This window comes from Sinocyclocheilus anshuiensis, unplaced genomic scaffold (genome assembly GCF_001515605.1).
Source record: "Sinocyclocheilus anshuiensis isolate Anshui unplaced genomic scaffold, SAMN03320099.WGS_v1.1 scaffold2041, whole genome shotgun sequence".
Lineage (NCBI taxonomy): Eukaryota > Metazoa > Chordata > Actinopteri > Cypriniformes > Cyprinidae > Sinocyclocheilus > Sinocyclocheilus anshuiensis.
Genome location: NW_015541069.1, coordinates 291,220 through 302,564, shown reverse-complemented (window position 1 = coordinate 302,564; position 11,345 = coordinate 291,220). Strand labels below are relative to the sequence as shown.

The 11,345-nt window shown below is 41.3% G+C and overlaps 1 protein-coding gene across 1 annotated transcript in view; it reads right to left on the bottom strand.

The window, feature by feature from the left end:
• LOC107690670 (voltage-dependent N-type calcium channel subunit alpha-1B-like) overlaps window positions 1-11,345 on the bottom strand; it is a 118,678-nt gene that overhangs the window by 8,107 nt on the left and 99,226 nt on the right. Inside the window, exons 41-48 of the mRNA XM_016489057.1 lie at window positions 10,065-10,192; window positions 8,754-8,850; window positions 5,928-6,033; window positions 5,252-5,359; window positions 4,677-4,804; window positions 4,219-4,358; window positions 3,984-4,110; window positions 3,057-3,167 (exon numbers count right to left, since the gene is read on the bottom strand). Coding sequence (XP_016344543.1) covers window positions 3,057-3,167; window positions 3,984-4,110; window positions 4,219-4,358; window positions 4,677-4,804; window positions 5,252-5,359; window positions 5,928-6,033; window positions 8,754-8,850; window positions 10,065-10,192 — 945 coding nt within the window. The remainder of the gene's footprint in view (window positions 1-3,056; window positions 3,168-3,983; window positions 4,111-4,218; window positions 4,359-4,676; window positions 4,805-5,251; window positions 5,360-5,927; window positions 6,034-8,753; window positions 8,851-10,064; window positions 10,193-11,345) is intronic.

Genomic DNA, 11,345 nt, shown 5'->3' with positions numbered 1-11,345 from the left:
TTATATTTAAATACATTTTTCCACACAGTATTTTGTATTTTTATTTTAAATACATTTTGATGTATTTGTGCCCATCTTTGATTGTAGGTGGGGCATGGAAGGAATCTGACAGGAAGTGCTTTCCCTTTCAGGAGTTCCTTTCATTCTGTTCTCTCCCGAGGGATAGTATTCAGCATTCGCACAAGCATCTCCGGCTCTCGAGGCGCTCGGCAAGATCCAGATACTCTTTCTCTTGGGTCATCTGATCCCGCGGATAGTGCTACACTAGGCTCATCTGGTGGTTGGCGATGGAGATGAGAGTGTGAGCACTGAATCTCCACCAACCTATCGCCAGTTCCGCATACGGGGAATGTTTGACGTAATGGCGTTTGATGTAAGAGGCTTGATTTAGTCTGGAAGCCCACCCGTGGCAGATTAGACAAGCACTTTCTGGCCGGTCATGAACTCTCCTCCCCCAGGAGTCTCCCCTTTCATCCTGACCTCCACACGGAGTTAGTGAGATTGTGGGACAAGCCATATTCAACTCGGCGCGGTCCACTGCCTTACAGGAAGTTCATTCTCCACTGACCCAAGTCTTCCTCTAAAACCTCTGAGGGGTCTGGTCCATCCCGATCTGAGGATCCTAGGCAGGATCAGAAGAGGCCACTCGTGCCCATCCTCTCTCTAGGAGTTAGGCGTAGAGGCAGGAGAGCGCTTAGAGACACTGCTTTCATTGGGCCCTGAGGCCGGACTAATGTTGTTCTTATGTGTTTCGCTTGTTGGCAAACCATTGACTGAAGGTGCAGTCTCTCCCTTGTGATGAAGGCTTTTTTCAAGCACTCTGTGGTAGGGCTGGGTAAAAAAATACAGATATCTCGATATTAATCGATTATCATTTTTACGGAACGATACCGATTATTAAATCCCAAGAATCGATTAGTCTAGCCTGTTTTCATTTAATGGACGGAATGTTGAAGGGCACTTCCCATCCAATATATTGCAATAAGCATTGTACTTTGGTACATCACAATAAGCATTGTGCTTTGGTGCTTTTATTATGAAACAAAGTCTCAGATTTCAAATTATGTCCATTGTATTGTAGTATTCAAACAATAAATGCCGTTTTGTCGCTGTTTAATGTGGAGTGACAGATCGCTGTAGCGCTTCAGTTCAACAGATGCAGCAGCGCGAGGCGCACGTGAACTAATAATCTCATCCACATTAATACCAGTTTCGGCACAAAATAAACATGACTAAACATCCGAAGGTAAGTTAAAAGAAAGGGTACAACTTTACAAGCCGTATCCTCTCATGTAATCGCTCAATCAGTGTTTCAGCTGCGCAAATACGCCAATATAACGGTTTGTAAACAATTTCACGCAACGTCACATTTACCTCAGAAAAAACATATTTGGTGACCATAAACTCATTAGTCAGATAGAAAAATAAACTGTAGAGAGGGGCATTTTGCTAAATATATGCACCATATAACATATTCATTATAAATTGTACTGTTCTTCAATGTTTAATTTATGTTTGAATAAATCCATCAAGTTTTTATGAAAGCCACCATTATGTTTATATTTTTTTTAAAAACTAATTGAAGTAGAAATATTCATATGTAATTGTAACTTTATTATTAGTGTAATTTTACCAAATCAGTCAATTTTAACCTTCAATATTACTGTAATGTAGTACCAATTGACTCTCATGTATATTTTACAGCATTAGTTGAGAGATCTTTTTTCCTTGAAAAAAAATAGGCATGTACTGTACCTGATATATATCCAAAAGAATCGATATTGAATCGAATCGAATCGAATCGAATCGCAAGCTTGTGAATGAGAATCGAATCGAATCGTGAAATTTGTGTCAAAACCCAGCCCAACTCTGTGGTCGGGCTGCCCCACTTATCAGGGTTTTTCAAGTAGGTAGTTCCCTGAGCCTCTTCTAGCCATCTCCCCTTGGGGTTTTTGATAGATGGTCTACTTCCTTTATCCCTTAAGCTTAGTCAGGTAGTAGGGGTGGGCTGCCCCCACCCTTTCTACGGGGTTTATAAGTGGGCAATCCCTCTGGGCTCTGCATGCTGCTTTTTCTGAGGATAGCTGTGTTCTTAGCTTGGTTAATGGGATGTCCCTCCTATTGGCTGGGTTCCCCATTTTTTAACAGTTATGTTAGTGGCCCCAGGCGTCAGTGGCTTGCTCCCTTTCTGAGGGAAGGTACGGTGTATGTCTGTCACTTCTCTTGGTGCTCTGAACAGGCATGTGCCGTGGCATGGCTGAGTGGGCATTCCGTTCCTCATAGTGTCTGCTAGAGGACTCAGATTGCGCATGTAACCATGGTTCCCCGAGAGGGAACAAGATGCTGCGTCCCCCCCCCGTGCCTAGGGCTTGTCTGTTTTTACGTCTCCTTTAGACAACCAAGTTGGTGACATGTTCAGCAGCCGCCCTCTTATGCTTCTGGGTGCCCACCTGTGACGTCACGGGCTACGTGGGCCAATGGGATTGGAGTTGTTTCACACGTGCTTCAAACACCGGTCCTGCTGGCAGCAGTCCCCATAGTGTCTGATAGAGGACGCAGCATCTCATTCCCTCTTGGGGAACCATGGTTACATGTGTAACCAGAGACGAATTTCATTAGACTTGGCATGTAAAAACAATGCAACAATATATCAACATGTGCAATGTTCTCTTCAGAAAACAGAAGTAAGAATAAATATTCAACTGTTCACCTTATTTTTTAAATAATAACGTGTGTGGCCATTTGTAACTTGAAAGTGCAAGGCTTCCAGTGTCATCTGTTTCCAGTTATTTGAGCAAAAACAGCTCGTTATGATGCTTGATATTGCAAACAGGTTTTTTTTTATCATAGCATTTTAATGTATTGTCATAATTATAAACACACTGGTTGGTAGCGCAAATAGTTTTACCATTTACTGCACTTAGTTATTCTTCTAGTTATTTACCTATAGTGGATGAATCTGAAGTTGTATTGACTGACTTGCATATATTTTTATATATATGTGTAGAATTTTTCACAGAAAAGTTTGACTGCAGAACATTGTTCCAATAGAATACCTGCATCTCTGCGTTGAGTTTTGGCATGGATACTGCACGTCCTTGGCCTTCAAAGCCGCCAGAGGTCACTGTGTTGGCACTGTTCTCCATCTTCCTCATTTCTACTGATTCCTATTAAAAACACACAATAAGAGATTAAATACACATAAGGGGTGTCCAAACTCGGTCCTGGAGGGCCACTGTCTTAGTTTAGACAGTGGAGTTTAGCTCCAACTTTCCTCAACACACCTGCCTGAAAGTGTCTAGTATGCCTAGTAATACCTTGATTAGCTGGTTCAGGTGTGTTTAATTGGGGATGGAGCTAAACTCTGAAGGACATTGGCTCTCCGGGACCGAGTTTGGACACCCCTGCATTAAAGAAAGACACTGTTGCTGCGTCCAAAAGCTCTAAAATGCTGCCTTTGGAGGACGCATTCCAAGGTAGGATGGCATCAAGGCATGTCCGAATTCAAAGTTAGCTTCACTTCCTGTATCATTCCAGATGATACCTTCATCTGATCGATTTTTAAAGGCAGCATACTGTAGATGTATACTTCGCTGCCTTTGATATCCACAATCCTGCGCGTTCCATTCCGTGATGGTTGAGCTAAAAAATAAAATTGGTGTCTGAAAGTTGAGTTTGGTGGTCAGTTTGTGTAAATGTATATTTCTGACTAACTTTTTGCACATTTGATGTTAGTTCTAGCGAGAAATCATTAAAGTAATTAAATATTCGTTTAGTTATCACCAAAACTCAATCTATTTTGTTGTAGATCATGAAACTGTTATGCTGCCTCAGAAGCCTGTCTGAAATCAGTTTCATGAGGTGCCTTCGTGCAAAAACGCTGCCTGCAAAGTCATTGCTTGATAAAGTAGCAAGTCAGCTGCCTAGGCTTTCAGACGCAGCCCGTGTGTGTCAGAGAGAGTCTGCATTTTTATTTACAGCACCTGGGCAGTGTTCGCATTTGAGGCATCCTCTGATTGACCTCTGGACATTGGCTGCCGTTTAGACCGTTGCACTTCCTTGGACTTCTCTGAGGCCCAGGATGAAGATCCTTTTATTGTGTTGTCAAGACTGGGCATGAAATTTAACAAAATGTATTAGAGTAGATACACTTGTCATGGCAAAGAGATTCATTCAAGTGTGTACTGAATATGAATGCAGCAGGGATTTTGTGCTCACTGTGTGCGTCCGTTGTTGAGCATGGTGGAGCTGGGTCTGGTCTGAGCTTGAAACTCTGAGGCTGAATCTACACTGTTCATGGCCTGATCTTGCATGTGGGTTAGTGGGAGAATAGGCTCTAAAAGAGCACTGACTTTATTCTTCAAACAGAGAGAATCAAAACACATATTCACTACCAGTTGGTAGATTCATTTGATTTTTTATGATCCTTCATAAAACGATGTAAAGGCTTTCATTTGAAATTAGTATAGGCAAATTTATCACATTTTATGTTATTACATATTATTACATACATTTTTCTTTACAAAACCTCTACATAAATAGTTTAGACAAGATTTAATGGTTTTCTATTTTCACAAAATAATTTTCATTGTACATCTATTTGTTATTGTGCAAAAATGTGCAAAATAGCACAACAATTTGACTAGTAGTGTAAGTATATACTGTATATGTATCACCTGAGATCCAAGTCCTGCCTGTTCTCTCTGCTGCTGTTGCTGCATTTGAAGTCTTTTGGCTCTGTTTTGCTTGTAATAGTCAAAAATCATAAGAGCCGCATATACCTTCCCCACTGTAAGCTCATTGGCTGCAAAGAGACAAATGCACCTTAGTTATGTGTTGTTTGGATGTTCCACTGGTGACCACTAGATGTCGCTGTGTATTGTGTTTGGAGATGTTTGCACATGTGAAAATACTTTGAGTTCTGTTAAGATCAGAGGTGTCAAACTCAGTTCCTGGAGGGCCACAGCTCTGCAGAGTTTAGTTCCAAACCTGCTCCAACACACATACCATGTAGTTTTCAAATAAGCCTGAAGGACTTGATTAGTTGGATCAGGTGTGTTTAATTAGGGTTGAATCTAAACTCTGCAGGGCTGTGGCCCTCCAGGAACTGAGTTTGACACCCCTGGTTTAGATCATTCGTAAGTGTGTGTCTGTACCTCAGTGTTAGTTTTGTAATATGTGGATGCAAGTATTAGAGTATTTATGTGGCAAAAGAAAGGATGTCCTGGGTGATGATTCATAATGTGTTTACGTTTGTGTGGAGTGACCAGCAGGTCCATAGACTTCTGAGACAGGTTTGGCCAGACTGTAGTGAGCTCCTTCTTCAGTTCAGCGTCTGACAGACGTTGGGCCACCATGCCTGTGGAGAGATCATGAACAGAGAGGAAAGAGGCTAATTAGACTATATCTTATATACACACAGTTCAGTTCAGTCTAATTATTTTGTTGTTTCATAAATATTTTAAAAATTTCAACACTTCTCTTTTTATCTCCTGTGTGTTATTATAATGTGAATTAAGATCAATGCATTGAAAGACAAAACACAGTTGGAGTAAAGGAATTTAGCGAAGCCAGAAAAACTATTTTAATCCCCTGTAATAAAAATAAAAATAAATTAATAATAATAATAATAAATTATTTAAGTTCAGTGAATTTAGATCAATACATCGCAAGGCAAAACTGTGAAAATTAAGCTAGAAAAACCCACCCAGTGCCAAACACTCAGAGAGATACAACAGATGCTAACGGAACAGATCACACTGAATAAGTGATTAATCTCTCCATTAGGCACTAATCACATTTGGAGTTATTTGGAAAAGAGAAAGATGGATTCTTTTAAGAGAGAGGGAAGGTGGAACAATTATCTAGATGCTAATCTATACAGTAATTATGCAATCATTTAGACAATAAAAAGGCACCAGACTGACCTGATGCCAGTTTGATCTCTAGGGCAGTGCGGATCAGAGCCATCAAAGTAGAGGTGAAGTGCACACTGTTGTCATCTGCAATGGGCATGTTCATTTTCACCAGCCGCTAGGGGAAGCCATGAAGTTCATTAGTGGGGTAAAAACACTTCTCAAAATCAGCATCAACCAGAACAACCCAAAAACTCACAAACAAAACAGTTTGTGTGCTCCTGAGATTAGACATGATTATTTCATATCCTTCTATTGATTCAATTCATGCATTTTAGCAATCAAGCAATATATATTTTGGATCAGTTTGGTCATTCAGTAATGTAGAATCCTGTTCTAATCTTATCATTTCACGCACACAAACAGTTTTGTTCACATACAGAATAGAAACGTACAGAATCGAACATTCACATTCACTGCTATAGGCTACAATCCGCAACCAAATGCACTGGTGATAAACCAACACCGACTTGAGAGTGGAGAAAAGCATGTACACATAATTATGAGAGGCTTCAGAGGACATGGGAGCTCGACTCTGGGAATTACTGATCAATAAAAGTGCAGCAGATAGCTGCTTTTAGATTTAAGAGTTTCAAATGGTGACCAGTTGTGGCTTTTTAAAGCTGAAACAATGCTAAACACACCAGCTACTTTCAACTGAATCATTCTGACAACAGCTTTGTAAAAATACTTAAAATCATGTTTAGAAGGTCAATTGTGTAATTGAGTCATCTGAGTCTCAAACATTACACACTTCACCTTTAAAGGTGCACTCAATTGTTTTTGGGAGTTACTGTATACTGACACCCAGTGGTGTGGATGTAGCATAAACAAATCTGTTACAATGCATTCGTAGAAATGCTCTATTAGCAGTCAGTCATGATTATTTTATTCTGTGAAAAGCAGTCTCCAATAATAGGAGAGTTACAGAGATAAAAATAAGTATTATTTGGCTAGTCATGTGATCTCAACATGGCCGCCCTCATAAGGCGACCCACTCTATGTAAAATAAAAAAATTTTTATTAGAGTGACTGCACATGATTTTACATATTTTTTCTATTAATTTCTGTATGGTTAAAACTTTCTAAGAGGGAAATAACCGAGCACACCTTTAAACATGACAACTCGATTGTATCATGGGATGTACGGGCGTACAGTATGGTTTAGTGTGATTCATTGTGAAGAGTTGAGCTCCCCTGAGCAAAGAGACCATACATCTACTAGCAGTAGCAGTGCAAGAGAAACAGATCAGAATGAACAAAGAAAAAAAAAACAGATTGACATTCTCACACACAGACATACATTCTCACATACTGCAGACAGAGAACGAGAGAGAAGGCTACAGGACAAAGAAAAGAGAGAGGAAATGGTCGAGTGGATGAGAGATAGACAGCACAAGCAAGACAAGGAGAATAAGTGAAAGTCCGCCAAGATAGGAAGAGAGAGGTCAAGTGCAAAGTTCTCATGACTGAAAACAACTTAGGTTACACACACTGCTCCATGAAACAAGGGTGAGGGGGTACCGTTCCTATTCTAACATAACATAAAGGCTCTAAAAGAGGTTTTTGAGCTAAATTTGGGGCCCTTAAGTGAATCCCAATGGAAGACATGGAAACCCGCAAAAAGAGCAATTGGGCATATTTTTATGTAAACTGAGATTACATAAATTATTTTGCATTTTCAGTGCATATGATTGGTACAGAAAATTACTTTTACAATGTCGTGCACAAACCCTTACACAATGCAACTTATGGGGAAAATTTTATACACATGAAGTATGACCATAGATAAAAATTGAGATTTAAGTCTCACTTATTATCATCATAATTAAACATAGGCTCAATGAAAACACATGCTTCTACATTTTTGCAAAACTCCCAAAAATGTACCTAATGAATATACAAACAATTCACTAGAGGCAGTAAAACAACTTTTATGGGGCAGGTTATCGATCAATAAAGACTTATTTTTGTGCAGTTCCTTGCATAGTACCCTGTCATGACCTCAAAAATCTTTTATCATAATGCATGATTTGTAGACTAATACATTTTGACGTTTACATAACATATCCAGCTCCATGTGCATGGCTTTTTGATGTAGTAAACTTGCTCACTAGCTCACCTGGTACAGTGTTGCATTTTCAATATGGAGCGCTCGGGTACAAGTCCCGTGAAATATGAGTCATAAGAAATGAGCTCATAGACTTGCAGAAGCAAGCTAAAATGGCATGGTTGCTTCAGCAAATGTGTTATATCACACTTGCTTATTTAACATTATCGGTCAGGTTTAGGGTAGGGTATTGCATAGGTGGTACGTTGTTTTCAAATGTGATTTTAGCACCACTCATCAGACATTTTATTTTCTAACTGCTGCAATATGTACAACAAGCAATGTAATAAAGCACTGTCAGATTCATATTCATCTGTTTCGCATAAAACTGAATGTGCTTTTATTTTCACTCACTGGACATTTCACTTTGATAGTGTAACAAAACGTGCAAGAAGAAACGTAACATTGTTTTGCTGAAATGTCGAAATAGGCATGTATTTCCAGTGAGTCTGGTTTGTAGTTAAACATTAAATACACTAAAGTTCTGCAGTCATACTCATCATTAGTCTGTGACCATCCCTAGATTACAAAAGAAGTGGAGGGGAAGACTCGAATAAAAAGGGAGAGGGGGAGGGACTACACCAAAAAGATCAGAGCGTGGGGAGAAAAAAAAAACAGTTAAAAAAAACACGAGGGGAAACACTGCAAGAGCACAGAGATTGGCTGAAGAATAAGCCAATGGGAAGACAGTACGAGCAGAGGGGGGGGGGCATGTGAAGTTGAGCTACCTTGTAGGCGATTCGTGGAGGGCATTTCTTTCCCAAACCTAAAGGTGGGGACATGTGGAGCAGCATCTCATACATATCGAGGTACTTGATACGGCCACTTCATAGTGCAGACAACGCAAATAACCCAAAATAAAGAAAAGGATGGGGGGTTAGAGAGACGGGAAGAGAAACAAGGGGGGCAGAAAGTAATCAGATCAAGACGAAATGAAAAAAAACGACAAAAACAAACAACAGACGACAAAAAACAGAAATCTTTTGTTAATTAGATTTCCAAGAGTGTCATGAACAGGGATGCCATCCTGGCCTGGCAGGGTCAGAGATGGATCCCAAAGGTTAGAGGTCAGAGGTGAGAGAGTTGATCCCTGATAAGGAGAGATGGAAGAGGAGTGAAATGACACGAGGAGTGGATGGTGACAGAATGGCTGCATTGTTTGGAAGATGTATGCATCTGCATGCTGAGACATCGGGGGAGTTTTCTCTTTCAGTGCACGGAAACAAAGGTTTCAATGCCAGTTTCTGTTCTGTTCTATTTCATTTGAACAGTTTATGCAAATAACAGCTATGAGGTTGAGCTATAAATGTAAAACAACAATTTTGCTTGATATTGTAATAGTAGTTTAGTGCCAAAACCCTGAATTGTGAATATGAAAACTGTATGTAAGAGTCATAAAAGGAGGGTTTAGATTGTTATGTGGCTTTGAAAGCTTTGTTTGCCATTCAGCATCATTAACCAAAGCCAGTCAAATCTGGTGGGGCAAGTGCTTGTGTGTAGGCAAGTCATTTGAGCACAGCCATTCAAGTTTGGGTCTCTGGGCGTTTGTACACAGAGGCCACACAAGTGGAAGAAGTTGCTTGGGTTGCAAACCTTGTATGCTACCCTATTAGGGCAGTTCTTCCCTAAGCCAAGGGGGGGCGAGATAATTCTCAACAAATTGTACATATCCTTATAGGAAATCCGTCCGCTGCGGAAAGAACAAGCAAAACATGACATACATGAAGAAAGCTTGGAGAGCACATTTGTGTTGTGGACAGAATGGATGCAGATAGGAGTACAAGATCCCATTCACATCCAGACCATGATTCTTTGTATTCATGTGGGCATTCTTTGGGCATTGTGTGGGAGATCTTCAGTCACACATTATCATAGGGAATATTCTGCATTTCTCTCTTTTATTTATGTGGTCTAACCTGAGAAGGCCTTTGAGCCCTAACAGAATGACTCTCCTTCTCTCAACTGTTGCCAAACTCAGTTACTATATTTATCACAAGAGTAGGTCTCCATCTGGTGAGGGAGTGCAGACTGAAACATACCATGCGGCTGGGTCATACTCTGCCCACACTCGGATAAACTCATCCAGGTGGTGAGGGCCCAAGATGGAGGAATCACGTGTCAGATATTCAAAGTTGTCCATAATGACAGCCACAAACAGGTTCAACATCTGGAGAAAGTGGTGGGAGAAAAGAATCTGAAGATCACGGAGCAGGAAAAACACTCTGAAAATATCTGAGAGTATGACATTAATTGCAAATTAGGGTTGGGTAAAAATTAGTGCTGACAAACGATTAATCGCGATTAATCGCATTCAAAATAAAAGTTTTGGTTTACAAAATATATGTGTGTGTACTGTGAATATTTATTATGTATATATAAATACACACACATGCATGTATATATTTAAGAAAAAATATGTTATGTTTATTGTGGCGAGTATCCCGGTTCCAGATCAACGTCGCCCTGGAAACGCCTCTTCCACACTGATCACAGAAGCACAACACCTGTGCGTGTTGAGTGGCGCACCTGGAGCTCGTTCCCGCTGGCCATAAAAGCCAGGAGAAGAGGCACCAGAGGGAGGTTGAAACGGAGCTCCAGGCGACATTAATGTTTGTTTCTCCTTATACACAGACTCCGACGGCACCCCAGGAGAGGGATCTGCACCACAGCACTTCATCCCACGAGCACCGAGTGGAGACTGGCACCGAGCACCATTCCTCTGAGCACGTGTGATCAGTGTGTGGGCAATAAATCACCCTCCGGGGCACTTTCTATCAGTACCGAGTCTGTGTTCTCATTCACCCCGCGACATATGGTGGAGAATGCAGGCATTACAGCTGAATTGAGACACAGACTTGTAACGCCAGGTTGCTGTAACGATCTCTGTGCTTCTTCTAGGAGAACTGCTCTCTTCCCCAGGACCAATGGAAGAGGTCATCCGCTGCCTGACTGAGCTCTTGGCCTGCCAGCAGCAGTTTACCGAGCGACTGGCCGCACGACAGGAGTATACTGACCGGGTCGTGGAACAACTGCAGGCCAGCGTGGCGGGGCACATGCCCCTCCCGGAATCACCCGTCAAGGCTCACCAGTACCTTGTCAGGTTAACCGAGCACTACGACATCGAGGCTTACCTCCATACTTTTGGGGTTATCACGGCCCGGGAGGGGTGGGTACCGGAAGAGTGGGCTCGCATCATCGCCCCCTTCCTCACCGGAGAAGCTCAGCGGGCCCTATTATGCCCTGCAGGCACCCCGGAATGAAAAATATGACGAGCTAAAAGCCGAAATTCTAGCCAGGGTGGGCCTGTCTCCCATGGGGGC